The sequence below is a fragment of the Zalophus californianus genome, chromosome 7 (genome assembly GCF_009762305.2).
Source record: "Zalophus californianus isolate mZalCal1 chromosome 7, mZalCal1.pri.v2, whole genome shotgun sequence".
Taxonomy (NCBI): domain Eukaryota; kingdom Metazoa; phylum Chordata; class Mammalia; order Carnivora; family Otariidae; genus Zalophus; species Zalophus californianus.
Genome location: NC_045601.1, coordinates 108851961 through 108879823, shown reverse-complemented (window position 1 = coordinate 108879823; position 27863 = coordinate 108851961). Strand labels below are relative to the sequence as shown.

Sequence of the window (27863 nt, the reverse complement as noted above, 5' to 3'; positions counted from 1 at the left end):
CAGTGCAGGGGTGGGGTGAAGAAACTTCACTTTCTCTTGTCTCCACCTGATCGCCCAGGCCTTCCTGTGCTCAGCCTCTTTGTGTGCGTGGCTCAGAGTGTGTGTCTGCGTTCAGCTCTCGCCCTCTCTGGGTACCTCCCGCTTGCTTCCTTTCCCTCGCTCTGCCCTCTGGGTCCCCGTCCCTTCTCAGGTTTCTGTTTCTGCATCCCCGTGGGTCACTTGGTCTGTCCCTTTCTCCCGGGCTCTTTCTTAGATGCTGAGGTCACCACATGCCTCCTCCCCACCTCTCATTCACCAACTCTGTCTCCCCCAGTTTCCTGTCTCTTGGTGTCTCTCTGTCTCTTTTGTTTTCCTTTGCACAATCTGCCCTTCTTTCCCCCTTTCCCTTCCCCCAGCTTGCTGGCCCATCTGGCTGGCTGGGGGGAGGGGAGATCTGTGGGAGGTGGGGGGGTGGGGAAGCCGGGCCTTCTGTTTACCTTTTGTGTCACAAAGAACTTGGGAGAATTGCGGTCTGAGTCGGGTGGGTCACGATCCGGGCAGCCAGCTCCCCTCCCCCTGGGCCATGCAGCCCTCCTTCCTCGCTTCCCCACCCCTCCCCACAGCAGCAGGGGAGGCTCGGAATTGGGGAGAGGATTAAGCAGAGCTTTGAAAGGAAGTTTATCTAGGGGAGGAAGGGTGAGCCCGATCCTGAGCGAGAAGCTTTGGAGTCTGTGGGGGTGGGGTGCTGAGGGAAGGAGGGAAGTGAAGAGCACAGCAGGGATGAGGTGCTCCGTGCTCCAAGAAGGACCTGGGACTAGGCTCTGTCCTGGGGTGGGGGTGGGGGGGAGTGGCAGATTCCAGACTCGGAGGAGTATCTGAGTCCTATGTCAAACAAGCTTATGTTTGGAAAATGGTTTGAAGACGTTCAAGGTGACTGACGGATGTGGGGCCTGAGCAGTGGCCCTCTTTTAGAAGTCTTGAACCTATTGAGACAGCCCTCAAGGAGGAGGAGTTGGACCAAAATGGGTAGTGGTCTGGATGGAGAAGTGAGAACCGAATCCAGAAGGTTAATAATTGGAAGAAGAGAAAGTTCTCGCGCTGGACAGATGTAGAAGGTTCGCATGCCCATGTGGTGTCAGGACTGGGCTTCTTGGAATTAGGGATCCCCCCATGCCCCCATCTCCCCTGGGTCTGAAATGGCCCTCAGGCTACTGCTCTGAGTCGTCCTCACCTTGGGCCCGGCCTCACACCCCCTTCTAAGAGCAGGGAGCAGCATTCCTGTTCCCCCAGCAAGAGAGGGCCTGCTGACCCAAGGCAGGAGGGCAGGAGCTTGATGGTAGTTGGAGGGACTTAGGTCAGCCATCAGGAAGGACTTCACAGCTGGCTGTGAGGGGTAGGAAATCTGAAATAATTGAGAAGGGGAGGGAGGCTATGGAATCTTCCTCAGGAGAGTCCCTCACCCAAAATGAGATCAGCCCTGGATGGCTTAGAGTAAGAGGCAGAGGTTTTGGTCAGAGAGACAGAGCAAAGGCTCCTTTTCTCAGGCCTCCTCTCTCCTTGCTTCCCCCTCCGAATCATTGCCTGATTCATCCATTCATCAAATACTTGCTCAGTACTAATGAAACTAACAGCATTCACAGAGTGCTTACCATGGGGCAGACGCTAAGTGCTTTACAAGTGTCATTTGTCTCCCTTTACCCTCACGATCCTCTGGGGTCTAGCAATGCTATTATTAGCCTCATCTTGCGGATGAGGAGATCTTGGCCCAGATAGGTTAGGTCACTTGTCCAGAGTCACACAGCTAATAAGGGACAGAGCCAGGATTTGACCCCAAACAACTAGCTCCAGAATTTAGACTTGAATGCCTACACTGTGCACAGCAGTGAACACCAGTAGTCCCCAGATGCAGAGCCCCGGCTGGATGATGCTCTGGGTTCAGGGAGATGGGGTTCATGGGGCCGTGTCTGAACTTCCCCAGGAGACTCGTGCTCCGACTGTTGACCCTCTTCCTCTTCCAACTCTGGATACCTTCCTTGCCTCTCATCCCCGTCTTTGGTTCACAGTCTTTAAGGAGGTGGAGATTCTGTCCCTGAGTGGGGCCCAGGGCTTACAAATTGCTTCTCTGTGAATAAAGTGGTTAATGAAGATAGATAGATGGCTACTCATTTCTGGTGACACTGCTCTGCTCCCCAATGCAAGGCAGGATTGACTGCCTCACCTCCCAACTGTGTTCACCACCCCTCTCCTGGAGCCAGCTTCAGAAGTTTCTAGAACCATGTTAGTCTCCAGCTCCAGCCTGGAGATGGCCTAGTTTGTGCCCAGGCCTGCGCCCCAGGCAGGGAGAGGTCAGTTACAGAAGGCAGCAAAGGTAGCTGGGAGTTTTAGGGGGCAGAAGGGACAATGGCTAGGGCCAGGGCCCTTAGCTCTGCCCAGCATCCATAGCATCTTCTCAGTGCCCCTGAGGCTGACCCTTCCAGGATTTCTGGAAATTCATCTTGGTGCCCCATCACTTCTTTCTTGCTGCAGTCCCAGCCCAGAACTAGTCTGAGGAATTCCTTCTGGTCTTCTAGAAGGGAGTTTAACCTAAACCAAGCTCTAGCCTGGTCTCCCCACTTGAGCCAAGACCCTAGACCCCACTTCAGAGTTTGAGTTTGGGTCCTTGATTCTGGCACCAAATTGCATCCGTTACTCAGCCTCCCCACCCTCAGCCCCCGGACAAGCTTCCTCTCTGTAAGCTGCCACCCAGCCCAGCACACTGTACTCATGGTGGGTGGAGGACCCAGGGGCCTGGGCAGGGTCCCTGAGGGAGGGCCTGGAGGCAGCTGTGGGCATACAGCCCATGGCTCACACTGCTTTTAGTAAGCATTTAGCTGCCTTGGCCACCCTCCAGACAGTGACTCACGGGCCTTGCTGAGCTGACAAGCTGACACTGTCTATCCTGGCACATCCTAGAGGGGTCAGCGGGGACACCAGGGGAGCTCCAGCTCAGTTCTCAGAACCCTAAGGGGCGTGGGGGGATGGCGTCAGCCAGCTCAGGAGCTCAGCATGCAGCAGCCACCTCCCTGACCTTTCTTGACCCCCTGGACCCCGGTGGACAAGTACACACCAGGTAATCCGTCTGCAGCTCTGCAGCCGCCTCTCTGGCCAGCTGTTCGGCCAATTGGCAGGAATGGCGGGGGCCAGGGAGGCCTTCCAAGGTCATCTCTTCCATTCCCCTGTGTCCAAGTAGGAAAGCCCCAAGGAAGGAAATGCCACATCCTTTTTTGCATGCCACTCACCGTGACTCACAGCCCTATGGCTGGAAAGATCCCTGGGTGTCTGGTCTGTCTCCCTGCCTGGGCCGTGTCCATCTCTAGTTCAGTCCTCCCAGGATGAGAAGGACAGGCCCTGGGCACTGGTCCTCAGGGACCCCGGCCGGCCATACGGTGCCTTCTGGGATTGGAGAAGTCATGGAGACAGGAGAGGGAAAGGAGAAAAGAGAAGAGGGATACCTAGAATGTTTTACAAAGAAGTTTTCTCTACATTGGCATAGAATTTAATGGCCTACAAATCACTTTCATTTACCCCTATTCCCACTGTCCCTTTGGGGACAGACCAGGTTATTTAAGTTCTCTAGGTCTCAGTTTTCTCATCTGTAAAATGGTAACAATGATTAGACCCACCCCCATTTGCTGTGAAGATTTAGCCAAGTGCCTAAAGGCATGTAATTAGCATTAGCGGTCTGGATGGAAAAGGTGAGGCGGGGTGATTTCAAAGAGTAGTCCCTGTCAGGGACAAGAACCTAGGTCACCTGACTCAGACATGCAGGACTCTGAGCTCTGTGCCACCACAGTGGGCACCCCCCACAGGAGGAGGAGAACAGAAAGGGCGGCTGAGCCGCGCCTCCCAGTCTCGGGGGCGCCCAGCAAGAGACGCAGGCTGGCTTCGCGAGGGGTATGGGTCTGTGCCACTGTCTGCCCCCTCACCCAAGCCCCTCCGAGAGTGAGGACCAGAAGACCCCTACAGCCTGGCTTTCCTGAGTCTCCTCCAGATACAGTTGTAAAAAGGAGCTTCGGCTTTGGATCTCCAGCCTCCTCCACCCCTCCGCTCCCTGGATAATTCAGTTTCCACCCACACTTCCTAACCTTCCTCAAGATCTGCTCCAAGGTAGGGAAGGCAGTGTGGACAGGGAAACCACCAGGAGCCATGGAGTTCACAGACCCGGGCTTGAATCCCAACCCTGCCACTTAAGGCTCCTCATTAGAGGCCCCTGGGAGCCTTCATTCACACAGAGCATTCACTGCTAAAGAGCTAGGGCTTGCCCCTCCCAGGGCTGTTGGCACAGAGCTGGCTGGGATAAAGGAGAAAAGCCCAGGGCTGGGGCTCAGCCACAAGTTATCGGGGTGGGGCGTAAGAAGAATTGGGGGCACTGGGACTTCCCCCTGATGTCCCTGGGTCCGCTACACTTCCCCCGCTGCTCTCCTGCCAGGGGATTCCCTAACTGGTGGCTTGAGGCTGAGTCCTGCCCCTGGCAGGGATCTGGAAGGGCACCAGCTCCTCCTCCCCTGCCCAACAACCCATGAAGCTAGGGGGAGGTGACAGGGGCCACAAGTCCCCTGAGGACATAACCTGTCACATCCTGCCCAGGACAAGTCCCTGCAGGATACTCCTCCCTGACTAGGCTGCCCGAACCCCTCCCTCCCCACCCCTGGGCTGGCAGAGGGGCCTCTGATCTGCTGGGGAAGGTATTTCAGCTCAGCGGAGCAAACAGAGTGCCTGCTGTGTGTGGGAAGGGGGGGCGGGGGGTGCTTCTAGGGTTTGGCAGTGGGAGGGGGAGATGAGACAAGCCAGGCTCCGAGCCCCATCAGGGCACCTGTCCTGCCAAAACAGCGGGACAAGACAGTGTTGCAACTGGGGCCTCCCTGGCTATGAGCACCCAAAGCCCAGGGATTTCGGGGAGGTGGGGCGGAGAAAAGAATGATGTTCTTGCTTTTCCAGGAACCTTTTGCTGGTAGCTAGGTTCTCTGAGCCTCCTCCAGAGGCCTAAGCCAGGGCAGGGGATAGAGAGCTGTTCCACTCTGAGAATCCTGCATGTTCCTGCCAGAAGGCGTCATCTCTCTCGTAGTTCAGTGCCTGGTTTAGGCTTTGAGGAAACCGACACGCCAGAGACAGCAAGTGACTTGCCTGGAGGGCACACAGCAAATTCGGTCCAGAGCTCAGAGTAGCAGCCTACCTCCTGACTCCCTGCCTGGTGTTCTTTTCCAGCCCGCTTTGGCTTGACTAATACACCCAGGCGGGCACTCGCTGGGTCAGCTCTGGCCTCTGTGTGTGCCCTCCAGACAGCCGTGCCACAGTATGTGACGTGTATGGGATCAGAGCCAAAGTCCAGGTCCTCATGCCATGTGGGCCGCAGACTGCCCTCTGGCCAGGCCCGCCTTGGAGATCGGGCTCTTGGAACAGACCGAGCAAGAGCTGGGGATGGCTAGGTGTGGCCCGTCCCCATCACTGGGGGAGAAAACCTGCAAGGCATGGCTATGGGTTCTACTGACTGGTGTCACTGGGGTCTGCTCTTGGTGCCCTGGATAAAGGGCCTCCTGCCGTAACAGCCCACCCTCATGGGCACCTGCTGTGTACCCGGCTCTGTTCTCAGTATCAGTTCATTAATCCTCATGAGAGCCCTAAGAAGTGGGCGCTGCTCTACTTCCCTTCAGAGACAAGGACATGGAGAACAGGGCGGTAAATCACTTGTCCAAAGACACACGGCTCGTAGGTGGCAGAGCCAGAATTTGAACCCATGCCGTCTCCCTCCAGTCCACGCTGCCATACTGTGGGTGGGAGCGCGGGAGCAGGCTAATGGGGCCCAATCCCACAGGTGCCTGTGTCGGTGGCCATGATGTCGCCGCAGATGCTTACCCCCCAACAGATGCAGCAGATCCTGTCGCCCCCACAGCTGCAGGCCTTGCTCCAGCAGCAACAGGCACTCATGCTGCAGCAGGTGAGTCTGGCCCCAGGGCAGCTGGGAGGTCCTGGCCTCCCATCTCCCACCCTGTTTACTGCCAACATCCCTGCTGGCCAAAGCCGGGGCAGAAACCTGAGAGACTGCTCAGGCTGGATTGATCTGCATTCCTGCAGGGCAGCTGGGGAAAGGTCAGGGGTCAGGCCTCTCCCACAGCAGCACCCCCATGCTCCCCCTCTTGCCGGCCCCACCTCTGTATCCAGAACCCCAGGGAAGGGCAAAGCACTGGAACATCCTGGCACCTCGCCATGATGTATTCAGGAGACCCAAAGAGAGGCAGGGAGGGCTCAGAGCTGTGGGGTGAAGCCCCCTCTCCCTTCTCCACTCCCTCCCCATCCAGGCCCTGCTGGGGACCCTCAGAGCAGACTGAGGAGAGCAGGCATCTCCCCGCGGGGTATCTCTTTCATCACCCCAGTGAGACTTCCCTACTTCTGCCTCCAGGAGCCCCATAACGACAGGGCTGGGGTTGTTCCCGGTCCGCAGTCCCCGGCACATGGTAACCCACTCCCCCCCCCCGCCCCCCTCCACCTCCCACCCAGCTGCAGGAATACTATAAGAAGCAGCAAGAGCAGCTCCACTTACAGCTCCTCACCCAACAGCAGCAGGCTGGGAAGCAGCAACCCAAAGAGGTAAGGGCTTGGAGAGACCTGATGTGCCCCCTCAAAGGACCGCTGCCCCAGTCCTCTCCTGGCCAGAGGCTGGGTGTCCTGCAGTGGCCAGGAGAGAATTGCCTTGTGGGAATAGGAGACAGATCAGGAAGTGCTGGGAGGGAATCATGGGGCAGGGGGGGGAATGGGAACGGGGTGGGGGCGCTGCACACAGTTCTCCGTGCCCTCATCCCCACTCCGTCCTTCTCTCCTTGCCTCGTGTTGTCGGATTAATGAGAACGGGCATCTGGTGGCCCTTGCTCATGACCAGCTGCCTTGTCTGGCCCTTTCCTGCCCACTTGTCTCTTAGTGACTTAGCACTTCAGCGCCCCCCCCCCCCCGTTTGCTAGTCCCTCAGCAAACCACTTGCACTGCTCCCCCCAACCCTGCCCCAATCTCTGCCACTTCTTGTAATATCCCGCCCTTCCCCTCCAGAGAACTCCCCAGCTTACATCCCGGGCCTCACCTGGGCCACAGTGCCTCCTGAGCTTCCATACCAGGCCCCTGGGCTCCTCCTCCATGTCCCAGACATGTGCCTCCCTCCTGCTGGCCAAACCACAGCCAAGTCCTGAGTTGCCTCTTCCCAGAAGGCTGCCCTGCTGACGCCCAGTCATTTCCCAACGCCCTCAGCCTCCCCCTCAAGGTCTTGTCATTGTTGCATTCCCTGCATTATCTCTAGGCTGGCTTTATTGAATAGCCAGCCCCCCACCCCCCACCCCCAGGGCAGGCAGGCAGGCAGCCAGCGACGTCCCTGCCTCCCGAGCACCCAGGACAGGCTTGGCTCCTGGGGCTCAGAAAAGACTTGCTGACGGGCTGACTTGTTAGTGCCTGTGTGAAGAACTGAAGGGGGCGGGGGGGGGGGGGTTGAGGGAGAGAGCCGAGCTCCAGACCTACAGCGAGCAAGTGAGCAAGAGTGCGCCTGAACAGAAGAGCTGTGACTCTCCCCCAAGCCTGGGTCCCGATGACCAGCTGATGCTGATCTTTTAAGGTCCCGTCAGACTCTTGGATTGCCTGTATCTAAGAAGCAGGAGAAGAGAGGAGCTGGAGGGGGTAGGCCCCCTCCTCAGCGCAGAAGGGGGGCACCCAGGCATGTGGGAAGGGTGCCCGCCAGGCGGGAGTGGCCCCCGGAGTCTGACAGGCTCATCGATCATTGTGATGAGAGCCCCCCCCCACTCCGGCTTTTCCAGGCGAGCACAGCTGCGGTGCGGGGAGCTGAGGCAGCGGAAGGAGGGGGGCGGGAGCAGGAGGGCGTCGTGCTGAGCGTCTGGGTCCGCTGTGTGTGTTTGCGTGCGCGCACGCGCGTGCGTGCGTGCGTGTGTTTACTGCGAGGAGGCATGCAGCCCTATGGAAGCTGGGCCGGGAGCAGAGAGGCTGCAGCCGCGGACGCCACTACGACAGCTCCGGGGCCTGACAGGCCCTGGGAGGGGGTGGCCGCAGGGTGGGGGCCGGAGGGCGTGCCAGAGGCTGATGGCACCCCTCTCTGCCCGCCCCCTCGGGCCCCCCACCAGGCACTGGGGAACAAGCAGCTGGCCTTCCAGCAGCAGCTCCTGCAAATGCAACAGTTGCAGCAGCAGCACCTGCTCAACCTGCAGAGACAGGGGCTGGTCAGCCTGCAGCCCAGCCAAGCCTCAGGGCCCCTCCAGACCCTCCCGCAAGGTGAGTACCCCCCCACCCCACCAGCCCAGACCCGGCCTGCTACCCCCTCCCCCCTTCCTCGCCGCCCCCCCCAGCTGGGAGGCCCCTTGGGTTCCTGAGGCCCCGCCAGCCTCCTGCCTCTCTCTCCTGCAGCAGCCGTGTGCCCGACGGACCTGCCCCAGCTGTGGAAGGGCGAGGGTGCCCCCGGGCAGCCCGCCGAGGACAGCGTCAAGCAGGAGGGGCTGGACCTCACCGGCTCAGCCACCACCGCTACCTCGTTTGCCGCCCCCCCCAAAGTCTCACCCCCCCTCTCCCACCACACCCTGCCCAACGGACAGCCCACTGTGCTCACACCTCGGAGAGACAGGTGCGGAGCCCAGGCGGGGAGAGGGCAGTGCAGACCTGCCCAGGGGCACCCTGCGACCCCAAGGGATGGCATCCGTGGTGAGGGATGGCAGGGGGAGGCGGAGCTCGGGGACCTGGAAGTTTACCCCTCTCCCAGGGCACACAGAATTGTTTTCAGCCTCTGGGAAACCCATATTAGGGACAGAAACATCACCAGCAGGGGAACGGGGCCAAAGTAGCCCCAGGGCTGTTGGGGTCTTAAGGATCCCTGACCACTGCCTCCCTCTTGCTTTCCTAGCTCCTCCCACGAGGAGACGCCAGGCTCCCACCCCCTCTACGGACATGGAGAGTGTAAGTGGCCAGGCTGTGAGACACTGTGTGAAGACCTGGGCCAGTTTATCAAGTAAGTGTTGCCCCCACTCTCCATTCCCCGCCCCCCAGCAGCCTTTCCACAGGGCCCCTCACCTCCCCAGCCGGCCACCTAGCTTGCCCCTCTTTGGTCCTTCAGCCACCAGCTGTCCTGCTGTCCTCACCCCTGGGGCGCCTACTCTAGCTCCTTCCCTGCCCCCACCAGCTCCCCGATCCCCCCCATCTATTTTTGCAGGGACCTGCAGGCTCCATAAACCCCGTCCCCAGGCTGTTAGAGCCCCTCAGGGTGGGGGTGTGAGGAGCAGGCGAGGACACCGCCACTGCCCTCCCCGGCTTCCCCCAGACTCAGCCCGGGAGACTGATGGCCGAGTGACAGGCCGTAGGCCGGTGGACAGGCAGAGCGGGAGGCGGCCAGCTGCCACAGCCGTGCCAGGCTCTGTCACTGACTGATTAACTCTGCTGTCTCCCAGACCCTTGCAGCATCAGGGTCAAACAAATTGTTTTCACGCTTCGTCAGAGGTTTACTTAATTAGTTCATTTGCAATTAGATCTCTCTGTAGCTGGGATTTTAGCAAAGACATCAAAGGAGGCTGACGAGAAGGCAGCTTCCTTCGTTGCCCCATTGCCCCGGTTTTCTTGTTTTGTTTTGTTTTGTTTTTTCCCCCCACCTCTTTCCCTTTGTATCTCTTAGTCTGTCTGCTTTCCAGGCTGTGGGTGGGATGGGAGGGTGGTGGCTGCAGGCAAAGTAGGGCCAACTCTCTTCTCTGCCCCCTCCTGCCCCGAAGACACCTCAACACAGAGCACGCCCTGGATGACCGGAGCACAGCCCAGTGCCGGGTGCAGATGCAGGTGGTACAGCAGCTGGAGATCCAGGTGCGGCTCTGAGGATGCTCGGGAGGGATGCGGGGAATGCCAGCCCCTGCCCCACCCTCAGCACTGACTTTCCAGGAGGAGTTGAGAGGGTCTTGAGGATGGGTTGAGAGAGTCTTGATCTTATGCTTTCTTGCTCCTAAGTGCCAAGGTCGTGAGGTGATTGCAGTTATATTCTCAGGAGCAAAGCAAGGCTGGGGGTGTATCTGCTGGGAGGCCCAGAAGAGCAGCATCCATATAAAAACCATAAAAATACCAACAGCTAACATACAGAGCACTTACTTGGTGCTGACTTAAATACTTTACCTATAGAATTCCAGGAGTCCTAAACAACAGTATATGGCAGATACTATTCTCATCCCCACTTTACAGATACGGAAAACTGAGGCCCGGAGAGGTGAAGTGACTTGCTTCTGTTCACTCATCCTAGTGGGTGGCAGAGCCAGGATCAGAATCTCGGCTGTCTGGCTCCCGAGTCTACACCCTGTAGCACGTAGTACTCAGGACAGTCCGGCATTTCCCTCTGGCACCTAGCAGAGCGCCCTGCCATGAGAGGGTAGTTGTGAAAGACCTATTGAATTTATGAATGGGGGTGAATGAATCATTCATCCATTCCTGTGTTTCCATTCATTGCACGAGGACCCTCTCACACACAAGTGCCACTGAACTTGGGTGTTGTTCAGCCACAGCCTCTGCCTTCGATGGGGAGAAAAAGCATGTGTTGTTAGCAAGGGGGCCCCTGACCTGTAGCTCAGCAGCTTGCTGAGCTCGAGGCTGGGACGCACGGTCTGGAGGAGAAGTGGGGAGGGCTTCACGGAGCCGGCAACCCCAGGCCCTGGCCTTAAGGGTAGGAGGGGGCAGAGCAGAGCCGAGGCCTTCTAGGAGCAGGGGACAGAAGGAGCCAGATGCTGACGTGTGGAGGAGAGGGGTGGTGGGAAGAGGGATTTTCTTGGGTGTCTGGTGGGGGAGAGGTGGATGTGGAGGAGGAAGGGGACCGGACCCCTCGGGGGCTCAGCCCCTGCCCACATCCCGCCTCTCCACAGCTCGCCAAGGAGAGTGAGAGGCTGCAGGCCATGATGGCCCACCTGCACATGCGGCCCTCCGAGCCCAAGCCCTTCAGCCAGCCAGTGAGTGACTCTCCCCTCCCTGCGCCCTCCCAGGACCCCTGGGACTCCCACCCTTGGCGCTGGTCTCAGCACCCTCCCCGTTGCTCACAGCTGAACCCGGTCCCCGGCTCCTCCTCATTCTCCAAGGTGACCATCTCTGCAGCAGACTCATTCCCAGATGGTCTTGTGCACCCCCCCACCTCGGCCGCTGCCCCTGTCACCCCCCTACGGCCCCCTGGCCTCAGCTCTGCCTCCCTGCACAGCGGGGGCCCCGCCCGCCGGAGGAGCAGTGACAAGTTCTGCTCCCCCATCTCCTCAGGTAAGGACTGCCAGGAGGGTCATCCCCTCCCCCCCAGGCTGGACCCCCCCACCCCCACCCCCGGTCCGGCTACCTCATCCTCTGCCTCTCTCCCCCAGAGCTGGCCCAGAATCATGAGTTCTACAAAAACGCCGACGTCAGGCCCCCCTTCACCTACGCCTCCCTCATCCGCCAGGTGAGCGTGGAAGGTAGACGGGGTGGGAAGGGAACCCAGGCTGCACCCCCACCTCAGTGTCCCAGCCTCCATCAGGGTCCTGGGGCCAGAGGAGAGACTTCCCCTCCCACACCTGTCCTCTCCCACGGGCACAAGGGCTTTCCTTCCCAGCTGGACAGCCTCTGGCCCAGGCTCTGTCTGAGTCCGTGCACTGCTCGTGCAGGTGTCCCTCTGAGGGCACACGCGCTGGTTTTGCTGACCCACCGTGTCATTCATTCTCTCATTCCCATGTACGGACGCTCCTGGGAGACTATTTCCTGATAGACTTACGGTCACTCTCAGTTGGCTGCCACCTGCCTGCCTGCCCCTCCTTTCCTCCCTCCCTCCCTCCCTCCCTGCCAACCCTCCCTCTCTCTCTCTCTCTCTCTCACTCTCACACACACACCCCTCTGTTCCTTCCCTCACGGCCTTAATGCTCACGAATATTCATACGAATAGGCATTTGCACAGATGTGCTCTTGCTCTGACCTCCCAGGTAGGCACATCCTCACACGTTTCCTTATATGCAAACATACCCAACCTCATGCTTAGGATGCCCTTTGCCAAAATCAGGATAAATTGCAAACATATCCACAAACCCATACCCGTGGGTATCTCTCTCCAGAGAATACTGCTTCATTTTCCTTCCAGGGCAGGGGCCCTTGACGCCAGTTCCCCTCCAGAAGGAGTTCACGTGCTCCTTGCACAAATGTATAGCCCTTGAGGCTCGTGTTTCCTTCGGCCTCTGGCTGGACCATAAGTAGCCTGCCCCACGCAGAGGATCGACAACACCCACCAGTCCTCCTGTCCATAAGCCTCTGTAGTGGGCATCCTCTGTTCTCAGGGCTGAGATTCAGGGGCCAGGCAGAAAGGATAGAGCACAGGCCTGTGACCCTTCAAGGCCCAGACTGAGGGTCCCTCTGCTTCTTTCTGGCCCACAGGCCATTCTGGAAACCCCTGACAGGCAGCTGACCCTGAATGAGATCTACAACTGGTTCACCAGGATGTTCGCCTATTTCCGGAGAAACACTGCCACCTGGAAGGTGAGGCATGCTCCTTCCTCCTTGCCAAGGGCCCCAGTCACCCTCAGACATCTCCACATCTCCTTGAGACCAAGGCTGTGTCACATTTAGTCCCCTCAGAGGGGCAGTTCTGCAGAAATGGCCCCAGTAGGGTCTGAGCCGCACCATGGGCCCCTCCACTCTCATCATGGGCTATGGAACGTTCTCTAACTGCCCCTTAATAGCCCCATCTTTCCAGCCTTGTGCTGCCTTCTTTCTGGCAAAAAGCCCTCCCCTTCCCTGGAGTGCTCCCCCATAGGCCCCACGAAGTAGGGCCTCCAGAAGTTCGTAATGCCTGAGGCTGTTAGGCCTGGGTTACACTCTCAAGAGACCCTAAGGGTCTGGGTACCTTGGCTAAAGGTGCATGCTCTGTAGCCGGGGGGCGGGGTGGGCAGTGTGTAGGCGCGGACCCATGGACTGTGCAGTGGGACAGAACCACAGGCACCCCCACCCTCTCCCCAGCTCTACCATGGCAGCAGGAAGATAATTGTCTCCGTCCAGTTAGTCGTTTCAACACCTTCAGCCATAGAGTTTTCTCAGGGGACCAGAGGCAAGGAAGGGAGGAACCCTAAAAAAATGGGACACAGAGATGTGGACTGGGGCACTCAGCCATTTGTTTTCCCATAGCCAAGATGGGAGGGGGGTGTGTGTCTGTGTGTCTGTCTGTCTGTCTGTCTGATGGGTGAGAATCTTAGTGTCTGTGCAGCAGAGTGGAAAGGGATATCTAAATTGGGAGGGGGTGGAGGGAAGGAGAAGGGAGTGTTGGCGCCCTGCGGGGAAGGTTAGACACCGGGGAAGGAGTCCTTAGCTCAGAACCTTAATTGGATCCCTGGCTCTTGAGTCCCCCTGCTGGCCAGCTCATAAACTGCAGCAAAACAAGCTACCTCCCCCACTTCCCGGCCAGCTTTCAACAAGTGTCACTGAGGCCCTCTCCCCACCAGTGCCGGGCTGGGTGGGGTCTACACAGGGCCCAGTCTCCTCTGCACCGAAACGTGCTAACCGCAGCAGGACAGACTGCTCCACGACCTTTCCTATCCCCGCGCTGGGGAGAGAGGCTGCGAGGCTGGGGCAGCTACTCTGATTGGCTGTGAGTGATGTCATTTCCTGTCCGCAGGGTCCTGCCCTCTCCCTGAGCCAGCAGGGCCTTGCTGGGGCACTGGGTCCAGTCTCCAACCTTCCGGGCCAGTTTGGATACCAGGTTTTAGAAAGCGATAGAGTCCTCTGCAAACATAAGGGATCATTAAAGCTGTGACCTAATGTTTATGTTCATAACGCAGGTTAATCCTCTACCTGTAGGGGTGAGACTAGAGAACCTTGTTTCCAAGACAGCTTCCTCCTCCTCGGGGGCAGAGTGTCCCTCACCCACCTACCCTCCTTTCCTGTTCCCTCCTTTCTCGAGATCAGGAGGAGCTGGTTTGGGTGGGTGACTTAAACCCCTCGAGGACCATCCTGAAGCCCCTCCCGCTTAGCCGAGCCTCTTTGGCCTTCCATGCCACTCTCCGTGGTCACCCGGCCAGGGTCATCCCAGTGGTGTGTCTCTCACCCACCCACCGGGTCTTCACCTCCACGTCCCCTCACCTCGTGTGGGTCCCGGTGCGACACTAGCTGAATGAGCAGGTGACCTTCCTAGTGAGCAGCGCTCTCCCGTTTCTGCCACTTCCTCCCTGTGGCACAGCAGAATCTGTCTCAGCTTGAGGTCCACTTCGACCTTCAGGATTTTTGCAGCCAAGCTTCCTTCATGTTTCTTGGGAAACGTGCCCTGTCTACACCCAACCGTTCGCCTTCCACCATCCACTCATTTATCTGCCCCTTGAGGTCCCTCTTTTCCTCAACTCCTCCTCCTCCTTCCACCCTCCCTCTTCCACCCTCTCTGGCCCCCAGCCTGAGATGCCGTCTACTTCGGACCAGGGCAGAAGGGCTCGGGAGCCAGCGTGGGCCAGGCCAGCTGCCGTGCATCCGGGGACAGAGCTGCCATCTGCCAAGCCGATGGTCCTCACCAGCCCTCCCTCCGTGTCCGTCCCCTCCCGGGGCCCATGTTGTGGGCCCGTCCTTTTGTTTACGCAGCCCCTGCCAGACCCCTTAAATTGCCGTTAATGTTTCAGCGTAACGAATTAGTCTCTCATCACGAATCAGGCTTCGAAATGAGGGAAAAAAGCCCCGGTGAGGCCATCCTCGGAAATTGGGGTCATTCTCATTTGCAAAGCGGAGGATCGGAGCCCCGTAATGCGGGCAAATTTATTCCGAGGCAGGAGCCCCGGCGTGATTAGGCCCTTTGTAATTATCGCTCCAAGAGATTCCACTCCAGCCGCCCGCCTCCCTCGTGGATTAGCAAGCGAGTCGGAAAAATACACAGGATTTAATTAGAGGCAAATTAAAATTGGTAATGAAATCGGGCCAGTTGCAAGTGGCAAGAGTTGGAAGGGAGAGAGGAGGAGGGGCTCTCCAGGGGCACGGGCTGCTGGCCCCGCCGGCTTTCTTCCCCGTTTAGAAATGTAAAGAGGAGGCAAGGATGGGGGCGAGGCGGGGGAGGCTGAGAGAGGACAGGTAACAGGGACAGGGACGGCTGATGGGGAGGGGCCTGAAGCTGAGAGAGGGGAGTACAGAGACACGACTGAGGGACGTGGAGGGAGTGGGTGGGCCCGGGCCCTCATCTAGGCCCCCTGGGGGGAATGGAGCCCAGCCCCCCCCCCCCCCCCCGCCTCCTTACCCAAGTGTCCTACAATTCAGGTGGCCTCAATTCCTGAAGTCACCCTGCCAGGAGGAGGTGGGAGCGACAAGGTGACTTTCCCTCTTTTCTCTCCTCTTCCTGCCTCACCGCTACTAAACCCGTGCTCTTCTTTCTCCCAGTTTTTTTCAACAAGTGTATATGAGAGGACTGCTGTGTACCTCATGTCCTTAAGCTGTCTCTTCTCGAAGCCATGGCTCCCACATTCCTAGAGGCTGAAGAAGGTTGCAGCGAGGGTTCCTGACTTATTTCCAAAACTTGTAAAGCCGAATGCACCTGAGATAACAGGTCCCGGGCTCGCTGATGGGCCAGGGCCCAAGTGGGCTCATGGCAACCAGGGGCCCCAAGTGACAGCTACGTGTGTCTGATCGTTGCTGCCGGGGAAACAAATTCCTACCTGGATAGTGTTCAGTTGGTAGACAGTTTTCCAAAACACGGCAGGGAGAAGGGGAGCAGATCATAAAACGGGTTGTCAGCAACGAAGACCCTGGCGGTCCCTGGGTGCAGGGCAGGAGAGAGGCAGGGGGACTCCTCCCTGTAGCAGCCTGCGTGGCCTTGGGCCTGGGGAGGTGGGACGTGGTGGCACTGACTGTGGGGCAGGGACTTTGCTGTGTGAGCTTGCCAGAGCAGGGAAGGGGCCGAGCAGGCTGCCTCTGAGCATGCGCCCTGTCACTACACCCCCAGAACGCTGTGCGGCACAACCTCAGCCTGCACAAGTGCTTTGTGCGCGTGGAGAACGTCAAGGGCGCCGTGTGGACTGTGGACGAACGCGAGTATCAGAAGCGGAGGCCACCAAAGATGACGGGGTATGTGGGCCTCGCCCTGAGCAGAGGCACTCACCTGCGGTGTGGACTGGGTCACCCCAGATTTCTCTCCAGGACACCCCTGTGTACCCAGTCCTTCCCACTTTGGGGGTGAGGTGGGGAGAAGAGGGATGGAGGAACCCAGGGGAGCCCAGAATTTGGAAGTGATAGGTGATCAGACAGAGGACATTTATGTCTTCTTCTGTCCCTGTTTCTGACTGAGGGAAGGAGCCTGAGGGCCTGGGACCAGAGAGAGACGGAGACCCAAAGTAGCCGTGGTCGGAGCTGGGACATGGGCAGATGCCAGCTAGAAGACCTGGGTTCCAGTGCACCTCTGCTGCTCCCTGGCTGTGTGACCTTGGGCCAGTTCCTTAACCTCTCGTAGATGCTCTGTAAATAGAAGATGGGGGATTAATCTTTATGGAAGAGGGACAGCCTTGAGCCATTGCTTTACCCGCCCCAACTCCTGAACACCTTCCCATGCAGAAAAGCCTTTGGCGTGGAGCCCACGGGGACCAGCTGAGCGCATGGCTGTTAGATGTCCCAGAATTCAGGATGGCAAGATAGTGTGGGTATTACAGATGCGGGACTATCAGGGCTCTAGCTTGGACCTGCCGAACCCTGGAAACAGCAGAGAAAACCCGCTGGGGTGGCATGATGTGAAGACAGGTGTGGGGAGGGATCCCTGTTTCCCCTGCTCCAGAACCCCGAAGAGCCTCAGCGCGGGAGCTGTGAAGGGGCTGTGCCCTGTCAGCGTAAGACTCAGCAGACAGTGCTCACCCTGCCTTGGCCTCCTAGGATTGGGAATGGAACGGTCCCTGGCACAGAGCAGGGCCTAGTAAGGGTCGGGGCGCAAAGGAGGAGTAACTGAATGAAGGAACCAAACAGTGCCTTCTCTGTCTTCCAGGAGCCCCACCCTGGTGAAGAACATGATCTCGGGCCTCAGTTATGGAGCACTTAATGCCAGCTACCAGGTGCGTGCACCGTGACCGGAGCCCTCTTCGTCTTGGTCCCTTGCTTCCCTGTCCCCACACACTGACCTTCCCCCACTCTCCCCTGCCAAGGGCCCATCTGTCAGAGGAGGGGCAGGAGGGTGAAGACCACTCCGGGTGGCCCAAACCCCAGCCCTCTGCCCCAGCCCAGCTCCGGGCTCAGCCCCCACCTCTGGCTTTCAAGGCTGGGTTCAGGCGGGGCAGAGAGCAAGGAGGGAGGCTAGCATAACCAATGGGGTCCCATTCCCTGGCTTGGCAGTCTCGGGGTCCTCTGCCTCCTGGGAAGGGATAGGTCAGGTCCAGGCTCCCAGGAAGGCTGGGAGGCGGCAGCAGGTCAGGGTCATGATCTGGCCTTGGAGGGCTGTGCTGTGTTGGCAAGGCCGTCTGCACAGAGACCCCCTGCCCCCGAAGCTGGCTGTGGGCAGGGCAGGGACACCCTGGACATCGGCTCATCTGGGCCAACCCTGCGCCCTCCAGGCTGCGCTGGCCGAGAGCAGCTTCCCCCTCCTCAGCAGCCCTGGCGTGCTGAACCCGGGCTCCGCAGGCAGCCTCCTGCCCCTCAGCCACGACGAAGTGGGTGCCCCCGTGGAGCCGCTCCCCAGCAATGGCAGCAGCAGCCCCCCTCGCCTCTCCCCGCCCCAGTACAGGTGAGCAGGCAGCATGGAGCCCCCCAGTGCCCCCCAGATGCCCCTGCAGGTGGGATCCCCCTCTTACCACCACCCCCCCATACACACACACACCTGTCTTCCCAGGACAAGTGACCTCTCTCTTTCTCTCTCCCTTCTTGTGGCACCTCTCCCTCCCCTCTCCCTTCTTATTCTCTTCCCTCTTCCCCCTTTTTATTCCCCTTTCCCAAAACTTTCCTTCCTCTTCCTCTTCTCCTTCCTCCTCTCCCACTGTTGTCTCCTCCCCTACCGGGAGTCAACCTCTGTCCTTCCCAACCCACCCCTTCGTCAGAGGAGAGCTCCTGGGGAGAGCAGACCTAAGACGTCAGGCCCCAGGGGCTCAGGGATGATGCGGTCCTGGGGAGGTGAGCTGGGAATAGCCCCCACTGCGCCCCCAAATTCTGGATGTTTTGGGGGGCCGGGGAAGGCCCCTGGGGTGCCCACACGATCGCTCCTGTCACAGCCACCAGGTGCAGGTGAAAGAGGAGCCGGCCGAGGCGGAGGAAGACAGGCGGCCGGGCCCTCCTCTGGGCCCCCCCAACCCCAGCACCGCGGGGCCTCCAGAAGACAGGGACCTGGAGGAGGAGCTGCCGGGAGAGGAACTGTCCTAAGGGCCTCTAGGGACAGGCAGGGCAGGGGTGAGACCCCTCCCTCCGGAACCCAGGCCCCACCTACCCCCACTCCTCAGCCCCGCCCAAACCTCAAGGCACTTCCAGGACTCAGATGGGGGGGCTGGGCCAGCAACTCCCAATGTGACCTGACTGACAGACGCTCGGGGGCAGGGACGGCCCCGCCCCCGAGGGGACACAGAAGCCCTGGTCTGGGACCGGCAGAGGACACGGAGGGCCCAGACCCTTCCTCAGACCCTCCCCTACATCTGAATACCACCTCCCCCCCCAACCACCAGCAGCAGCAGGGCCCTCCTCCCCCACCAGCTCTCCCCTACAGGGCCCCTCAGCGCCATGGAGACCCGCAGGCGGGGCTAAGCCACCCCTCTCAAACCCAGGGCCCCTCGCACCTGGCTCTGGCAGTGTGTTCTGGCCAGAGGCCCCCCGCTTTCCTAATTTGTGCTCCCTTCCACCTTCTTTTCTGTACTGTGAAGAAATCTCCCGGCTGCCCGAACTCCCGCCCCTGCCCCGGCCTAGGGCGGCAGAGCTGAAGTTTAAGACCATCCCCAGAAGAAACCGGCCCCCTCAGCTGCGCCCACTTAAAGGCCACAGCTGGGGCAGGACAAGTTGTGTGCCCTGTTGGGGGGTTGGTGGGAGCCAGGTTGCCTGGCTCCAGCCCCTGCCCTCAACCTGAGACAGAACCCAGGCTGAACCGGGCCTCTCTGCCCGCTTCACTGGTTGCTCCTCAGCTGCCCCCCACAACCGGGAGCAGAGCAAGAGGCCCAGCGCCGGCCTCCTCACAGAGGTCAGTGCCAGGTGGACTAATGGGGGGGGGCGCTGGAGGGAGCCACGCTGTCCTTGAAGCTGGAGCTGGGGTCAGAGGCACGGCCAGGGCCACCAGGAAGCATCCTGCCTCTGTCACAGGAAAGGCCAGGCTGAAACCAGGTTTGAGGGGCAGGTGGTTGCTGTGACCCCGACAGGTCACCCCCAGCCTACAGGTCCCCCATTGTAGTCCTCCCTCAGCACCCCTCCCTGACCCCTCTCCACCGCCCCCCCCCCCAGTTAAACCGATGACCAAAGACCTTTCTTATGCCGGAAGCAAAAACCAAAACTTTTTGTTGGCTTTTTCCTTTGTCGCCTCCTGCACCCCCTGCTCCTCCTTGCTTCCCGACCCTGGCCCCAGGCTGGAAGCCCTCCCTCCACTTAAGTTATTGTTTTAAACCAAAGTTTACAGTGTCTGTTGGTGGCCCAGACCCTCTCTCCACCCTTCCTCCACCCCACCCCGAGGACCCTGGGACTCAGTAGAGGCTGGGGGCCCTGCTCACCCCCACTCTGCTCTCGGCCAGCCTGGAGGAAGGAAAGAGGGCAGAGGGAAGGAGGCGCACTGCCCTCAGCACCCCAAGGGGTTCTCCTCTCCTTGGGCAGTGGGCCTCAAGCCCTAGTCCCAACCCTGGGCTGCTTCCTGGGGGCTCTCCAGACCCCTCGCTAGGACCAAGTCCCCTATCACGCTGGGAGTGTGGATTCCAGCAAAGGAGCTGGAAAAAAAAAAAAGTGAGACTCCACAGACCCCCTATGGGGGACCCCAACTTAGGCCAAGGACTGGGTGTGTTGGATGCTCATGATACCCCAGGCCAGGCCCCTTTGCTGAGAAGACTCCTTGGACTATTTCCCAAGAACCACCCCCCCACATACACCCCTTCCCAAGCCACCCCTCCTTAGAGGCAGGGGGCCCTCCACCCCCTCCCCTATGTACTCCCCACCTGTGTTCTGTTTGACCAGCACAGAAATATTAAACGTCCTCTATTCACCGGGCCCTGCGTGTGTCACCAAGGTGAGGGGGGAAGGACACGGAAGTGGCAAGATTGCTCTGGGGGCCGAAGGCAGCAGGCCCCTGCAGACAGTGGGGGCTCCGTGAGGGCGCTTTCTGGGAGCGCATGAGTGGGCCAGGAGCACCCCCCCTCCTGCCCACCTCTTCCACTGTCACCCACGTTCTCTCGTATTTTCTCTCAAACCAGGTCTCTGGGTCATTCTGCTTTCTCCCCAAAGTTACAATTCCTTCTTGCCGGGCCCCGCCCCTTCCTGCAAGGCTGTGTTCAGCAGGGAGGTTTCCTTCAGGGCTGGAGAGGGTTCTTTCTGCGGGGCCACCACCCCCGAAGACGTCTGTCTGCCTGCAGGCCCAGGTGCCTTTCTGGGCCCATCACGCTGTCTTCGCGGGGGGCTACCTGGAGAGGGGCGTGTGTATGCGCATGCGTGTGGGGATGGGGCTGTCAGTGGGTGCGCGCCTGCCGCCCAGTGTGGGGTCGGTGTCGGGCTCAGGGTCAGAAAAAAGGTTACTCTAAATGCGCGGGGTAGGGGCACCCTGGACAGTTAGGCGAGAGAAAGGAGGAAACCTAAGCTGTTAAACCAAAGGTGTGTCCTGACACCTCCCTCAGCCTTGCGTCCCCAGGCAATTCCTGGCCCCGCCCCAACGGGGGAGCCCCGCCTGCCTCAGTGTCCAGAGCCTATCAGCCACCAGCTTCATCTACCAGTTCCCTTCTTCCAGCACCTCGAGCACCTTCCAAACACTTCCTCCTCTTGGGCACGGCCCCCAGACCTCTGGGGCAGGGGCCCCCGGAAAGAATGTGTGTCCTTGCGGGAAAGCAGGGAGGTAGAGGGTGGGTGTGGAGAAAGCAACCCAGTTGGAATCAGTCACCCTTCCCCCAAATCACCAAACTGCTGGAACTTTCCAAAAACCAAACTTGGGGAGGGGGGAAAGGGGGCAGGATCTGAAAATGGGAGTTTTCGCTGACTTCTCTCAGAGCTGTCTTGTCGTTTCCTACTGCTTCCCATCATGATCTGTTATCTTCTGTGTCTCTCCCATTTCTCTGCCTCACCCCTGTCCACGCCACCTCCTCCACCCACCCCGCCCTAATCCTCCAGACACTTGCAGGGGCCTGGGGTGAATTCCTGGTTTCTCCTCAGGGCATCTCAGAGGGCCCAGCCAGGTCAGGCCTGGGGAGCTCGGCCTGGAGTTTGAGTACCCCGCAAGCCTCCACCCACAGGCTGGCCCTCCCTGCCCGGTGTGGAGGCTGCTGGCCCTTACAGAGCTAGTTGCACATCATCTGTGTGGACAGCAGCATCCCCTGCGATGTAATAAAACAATTACCAATGATTTCACTGCCGCTGCTTCCCCTGGGGGACACACCTGCCCCATCCAAAGCCCCAAATCCAGAGGTGTTGCTGCCCAGCTCCCAGCTCCCTTACTGTGCACTGGGAGAAGATCTCTGGTCTACAGACTAGCCCCACAGACGTCCCTCCTGCATCAGAGACAACACCCAGCCTCACTCTCATGACAGTCCTTCCAGCAGTCTAACTTCAGTTTTTCCTGCTTCAACTAGAGTTTTGGTTTTGGTCTTTGTTTTTAATTCCTTCCCCAGAGGTAGAGCAAATGTCTGGTCAGTGCACTTGGACATGGAGTGAGGATCTGTCTCGGGCTTTGACTGAGGAGGAGAGGAGTCTTGTAATATAAGCAACAGGAAACTGTTGTGGGCCACCAGCTTCCAAGGGCACCGGGCTTACAATTCCATAACTCATTTTTCTTACTGATCTCACAGGTTCCTTGGGGGACCCCGTCCCATGACCTTCCTCTAAATAAGAACCAACTCCCTAAGCCCCCCCGTCATGTTTTGCTGTCCAGAAGTGCTGCCTACTGTCTCGTCTCTCCTTACTGCTGTGCCTGGGGATGGGGGCAGGTGGCTAGTGCGGGCTGCTGCTTTTCCTGGTCTTAGCCTTTCTGCCTTGATGGGGAGAGGGAGACTCTCCGCTGAACCTGTTCTCAGGCTGGCAAAAAAGGAGGGCTCCTCCAAGTCGGATATTTTGGGGGTGAGAGAATAGCACTCTGGGCTCTGCACCGGACAGAAGTCCCCCTTCTCACATTTGGAAAGTTCTTGCCCTCTACCATTAACTGGTTTTCCCTGCCCAAGGTCTTTTGCCAACGGCCAGCAGAGGGCGCTTTAGACAAAGCGAACCTTGGGCTCCTCCTTTGGGCGCAAGTGCCGGCCAGAGGAGAGGAGGAGGGGCTCAACCTCCTGTGAGAACTACAACCCTTCAGCCCACGGCCCAGGGCACAAAAGGGTTCCCTCTGCTGCCTGGGGGTTTCCCGGACCTCTCCAACACCGTGACCTAGGAAGCCTCCTGAACAGGAATGGTCTCGGGAAGGCAGGGGAAGGAAGTGGTCTCCGAAGACGAGTACAGCAGGCAGACGGGCTCAATAAACATGTTCGATGGTAACCATTGCTAACATTTAATGAGCTCTTCTTGTGCGGACACAGTTCTAGGCACTTTATCTTTCATGTCATCCTCACAACTCTGAGTCAGATGCCATCATTATCCCCACTTTACAGATGAGGAAGATGAGGCACAGGAACTGAAGAGGTTAACAGATAAAGCGTTAAGAATGAGGAACCTGTGGCTTACGGTGGGGAAACGGAAGAGGGAGGCTCAGTGGCTTAGTCTTAGCGTTGTAGTGACACTATTTACCTTGGCTTTTCCCCCCACCCCTTCTTGAAGACTTCCAATGGGGAAACTGAGGTAAAAGTGCTTCAGAGCCAGGGTCAAGGCCCTGGCTTCGGAGCTCCCCAGCGGCCATCCTCCTCTCGGCAGGATGAGGTAAGTCGGGGTTTGGAATCGTCACTGTGGGACAGAGGGACCTGGAGAGAGAAGGCTGGAACACCCTATAAAAACAAGCAAGTGGGGGCCTTCTGACGGAGCAGAGCGTCAGAGCGGCGGAGACAGAGAGGCCCTTGTCTGAGGTGGGGAATTCACAGGGACCACACACCAGCACACACCTGAGCCTGTGCTCAGACGCACACGGGCGCGCACACGTGCTGCTTGCTACTCGGGCTCTGTTTACACCCCGAGGTCTCTTCCAGCTTGGCAGCCCGCAGTTAGCCTGTGGACACCCAGGCCAGGGACACAGAGCACGCAGTGGTCGCAGAGACATCCCATCACACAAGCCCAGGACCTCTCCTCACCTGCAGTCGGCCTCCACCTCAGGATCAAAAGTTTAGAAAAACGGCCCCTCCCAAGAAGGTGGTCATGGTGGCAGCCTGGGCTGAAAGGCGCTCTGTCCTAGCCAGGAGGGGCCAGGGCCAGGGTGCAGGGGGTGATGGGCCAAATTAATGGGGGTGGGGGGGCGGGTGAAGGTGGGATGGGCACCCTGGAGCTTCTGGCCCAGACTAGATAGGAGGCTTCCACCCCGCTAGGGGTCAGTGCCCCTCCTGCTCTCAGATCCTCTACATCAGGCCACTGCCTGGGCTTAGGAACGGGCCAAGCGCAGGGGTGGGTAGGGGCGGGAGGACACCAGAGACTACAGGACGTGTCTCTGCTCTCAGAGAGCTGGTTTTCTGGCTGAGAAACTGACGGAGATGGGCCGAGTGCCCAGGGCTACGAGGAGGAAAACTCAGGCCCTGCGGGAGTCAGCCCAACGAGGGTCCAATCCTCCCTCTGCTACGTGCTAGCTTTGGGGCTTCGGGAAACGTCTCGACCTCTCTGGGCTTCCGTCTCCTCATCTGTAGATGGGTGGGATGATGATCATCTCTGGCTTGCTGAGAGGAATAATGATATATAAAAAAGTGGCGCATGTTAGGCCCACAACACATAATAGCAGTTAATAAAATGTAGTCTTGGGTGTACAAGACCAATGACCACATGGGGTGGGGGACCAGAGCGCTCCCGGAGGACTCCTGGAGGAGGGGCTGGAGCTAGGGAGGGGAAATGCTGAGGGAGAGGAGAGACATTTCAGGCCTGTAGAGGGGCCTCAGCGGAGCTCGGAGAAGGTTCCTGTGGCAGGGGACAGAGGGCTGAATCCAGGCGGGAGAGGCAGGGGCAGGGAGTCCTGCGGGCTGCTGGCAGCTCCACCCGCCACTGTCATTGCCAAAGCGCATTCACATCCTCTGGCACTGGGGAGGCCTCAGGGAGGGGAACTGCAGTGGGTTTCCCTATCCCTGACCAGGCAGGAGATGAAGGGGAGAATCAGAAAAACAGCCGATGGGAAGCATGTACCCCAGGCTGGCTCCCGCTAGGACCCCGCAAGGACTGTGCTCCTGAGGCTGCCCGAAAGGCTTCCTGGCACAGCCCTTGTCCTTGAGGAGTTCCCATCAGAGGGGGACAGCCTTTTTCTTTTTAAGATTTTATTTATTTGTCAGAGAGAGAGCAAGAGCACAAGCAGGGGGAGCGGCAGGCAGAGGGAGAAGCAGGCTCTCTGCTGAGCAGGAAGCCCGATGCGGGGCTGGATCCCAGGACCCTGGGACCATGACCTGAGCCGAAGGCAGACGCTTAACCGGCTGAGCCTCCCAGACACCCCAAGAAAACATTTTCTTATTGATTTTCTAATGATTTTGTGTACTGTTGAGTCTTTTTAAGCAGGGGAGAGGGCAGAAGAAGCTCAAACTATATACCCCAGTGAGTATGTGTGTGAGAGCGCACCCTCCCTCCTCCATCAGACAAGGTGATCCTCACTCTCCTTCTTCCTCAGTACTCCTGAGCTCCCCCAGGACTCAGGCCCAGCTGCTCAGGACAATCAGGACGAGGGGAGTCAGTCGTGGGACTCCCGTGTGGGGATCCCATCCTTTCCCATCCTAGAGCACAAGCCTGCGCCCGGCCCGGGCCCTGATGCCACTCGGGGAGAAGGGAAGACTGGGCACACTGAGGACCAGGGTGGCTCTCACACACACCCTGAAAGCTGCAAATCCTCAGGGGAGCCCTCCCAGAGAAGGGCAGTGGGCGGTGGGGGGGCTGGGGCCAGGCAGCCCCTGGAGTGAGGCCTTCCCACCTACTTCAGCCCTCCCCGCCATTGCACTTGCCACCCCCGCAACTGCCACTCACCCCCTTTCTCTTCTCTCACCATCTACTTCCTCATCCTCCGCTTGCATCTGGCTTCCCAAAGAACACTTGGCTGTGATGGGCTGTTCCCAGAGGCCCTCTCCCTGCCCCTGCTCTGGTCCTCACTGTCACCTACCCCCCCCCAAGCCGGACCCAGGCCCAGCTGGCCTTCCTGATTTTGCCTCCATACCAGAGCCACCCCAAACTGGCCCATTTATCCTTCTGTACCAGAGCCCACACTGTCCAGCGATGAATCTTTACTGAGCCCTTCTATGCACAGTGCTGGGTGCTGAAAACAAGAGTCAGGCACAGGCCCTGCCCTCAGGGGGCTGACAGATGGAGACATAAAGAAGTAAAAGAAGAAATCAAGATAAGGCAACATTGCAAAAGAGCATACTCTTCTCCTTTTGCCGGCAATAGTCCTTGATACAGGGAAGGTTCTTTCTATGACACTTCCAAGGGGTTCAATTATTAAAAAGACCTTCTTGGGGAGCCTGGGTGGCTCAGTCGTTAAGCGCCTGCCTTCGGCTCAGGTCATGATCCCAGGGTCCTGGGATCGAGCCCCGCATTGGGCTCCCTGCTCAGCGGGAAGCCTGCTTCTCCCTCTCCCACTCCCCCTGCTTGTGTTCTCTCTCTCTCCGCCTCTCTCTCTAATAAATAAATAAAATCTTTAAAAAAATAAAATAAAAATAAAAAGATCTTCTTATAAAATTGTGATTAATGTGCTGACAACAAAGCCAGCAGCACAGACAGATAATGAAGCCTCACTACAGTCAATCACACAGACACTGGACGCTTACTGAGAACTGACTACGCACAAGGCACCAAGCCAGGCCCTGGAAGCACAAGATGACCAAGACACAGTCCCTCCCCTCAAAAAACCCAAAGAGAGGCAAATACGTAAGCAGATACAACACTCTGTTGGAGTTTGGGAACCCAGGAAGGCTGTGCGCGACTTCCCTGGGGTAGCGGGGAGCTGCGTGTCGGAGGCTGCCATTTGAGCTGCGGCTTGAGAGGCACACAGGCCAGAGTGAAGAGAGTCAAAGGAGGGGGTCAGTGTGTTCCGAGTGACCACGCCGGCGAGTGGCAGGAGAATTAGGCCCGGAGAGGCCAGATTGGAGTCCGATTGTGGAAACTTACCTGCCCAACTCAGAAATTTGGACTTTTTACTCTAGACAAAATAAGTTTGAGCAGGGAGTGACAAGACCATGGCAGATTCTTTTGTTTTGTTTTGCTCATTTTATTCAGGCCTGGGTGTGAGAAGACAGATCAGGGTGGTGGCCGGGAAGAGAGAGGGAAGGAAAGGGGAAGGCTGCCAGGAAGGAAGTAGGAAGAAAGTGAGATGCTCCACAGACAGGCGGCAGGAGAAAAAGGTGCAAAGGGGGCCCTGGGGCTTCCCCCTTGGGTAGGAGAGAGTCGCAGAAGCACGGGCGGAAGTCAGGAGAGATGGATGGACAGGGAGTTTATCCGGGTGGAAGGTGAGGGATTGGTGGGGGTTGGGTTGAATTTGAGGTAACAACGGAAAATCCAGTGGGAGCGACTTGTAATTAAAGGTGGCAGATGGAGCTCATGCATTTCCCTTCGAGCCCGCCCAAAGCCCTGCTAAACTATAGTAGAGGGACTTTTTTTCTTTCTTAAAAAGGTGTGAACTTTTAGAAACAAATAGAACAAGGCAGAAGAGAACAGCAAGTTTTGGAGGTTGGAGAAAGGATGGCAGAAGAAACTGAGTCCTGAGCCAGCAACGACAAGGACAGCTGAGAGGCGCCCAGCCCACATTTCGGGCCTCCCCACTCGGGCTCAGGGATCCGTGGCTGGCACGGTTACCTCTAGAAGTTGGGGTAGGAGTGGATTTTTAAAAAAGTAAACAAGTAAGTAGCTCCCAGGGGGTAGGGAGGAAGATGAGATGAACAGGCAGAGCTCAGAGGATTCTTAAGGCAGCGAAACTACTGATGAAGGATACTTGGAAGGCAGGCAGGGACACCCCCACCCTAAGAGGGAGCCACCCTTAAAAGGATTTTACACCCTTTCCCATGTGATAGATCGGTGACAAAAACCTGATTGGGTGACAGACGCAAGGAGGGTTCATCAGATGAAAACAGCCAGCCAACAAGCCCATAAAATCCCCTAGACATAGAAACTCCGTGACAGCCCCCTGGTGTCCCCTCCCTCCTCGGGGGCTTTGTGCTATCACTTTGCTATCGCCCCGTACACCTTGCTTCGCTGCCCAACCCTCTGTCCGGTCTACCTCTTCATTCTTCAAAGCTGTGTGACCAAGAACCGCGGGCACTGAAGGAGAAAAAAATCCTGTAACACTAGCCTGTATGAGACGATAGTGGTGGATATATATCTTTACACATTTGTTCAAACGCATAGAATATACAACACCCAGAGAGAGCCCTAATGTAACTATGGATTTGGGGTGACTATGATATGACCACATAGATTCCCTGATTGTAACAAATGTACCACTCCCATGGGGGATGTTGATGGTGGGGAAGTTGTGTGTCTGGGGGGAGCAGGGGCTATATGTACTGTACTTACCCCTTAATTTTGCTGTGAGCTTAAAACTTCTCTAAAAACTAAAATCTGTCATTAAAAACCAAAACAACAACGACAAAACAAGCGAGCAACAACAAAGTAAAACCATAGGAAGTCAGTTTAAGGAGTAGTTAGTCCGCCAGACCCCCTCC

General features: G+C 58.2%; 1 protein-coding gene across 5 annotated transcripts in view; it reads left to right on the top strand.

Annotated features, from left to right (window-relative positions):
- Positions 1-20124, top strand: part of FOXP4 (forkhead box P4) — a 50273-nt gene extending 30149 nt beyond the window's left edge. The window contains exons 4-17 of one of the 5 annotated variants that reach the window (XM_027603139.2): positions 5831-5953; positions 6514-6603; positions 8130-8277; positions 8413-8623; positions 8900-9004; positions 9756-9843; positions 10884-10967; positions 11058-11265; positions 11364-11440; positions 12400-12501; positions 15929-16050; positions 16955-17021; positions 17517-17686; positions 18168-20124. In XM_027603139.2, the coding sequence (XP_027458940.1) occupies positions 5831-5953; positions 6514-6603; positions 8130-8277; positions 8413-8623; positions 8900-9004; positions 9756-9843; positions 10884-10967; positions 11058-11265; positions 11364-11440; positions 12400-12501; positions 15929-16050; positions 16955-17021; positions 17517-17686; positions 18168-18315 (1743 nt within the window). In that variant the 3' untranslated portion in view covers positions 18316-20124. Of the gene's footprint in view, positions 1-5830; positions 5954-6513; positions 6604-8129; positions 8278-8409; positions 8624-8899; positions 9005-9755; positions 9844-10883; positions 10968-11057; positions 11266-11363; positions 11441-12399; positions 12502-15928; positions 16051-16954; positions 17022-17516; positions 17687-18167 lie in introns of all 5 variants that reach the window. The other 4 variants (XM_027603138.2, XM_027603137.2, XM_027603141.2 and 1 more) reach the window with 4 other exon arrangements.
- The last annotated feature ends 7739 nt before the right edge of the window (positions 20125-27863 follow it).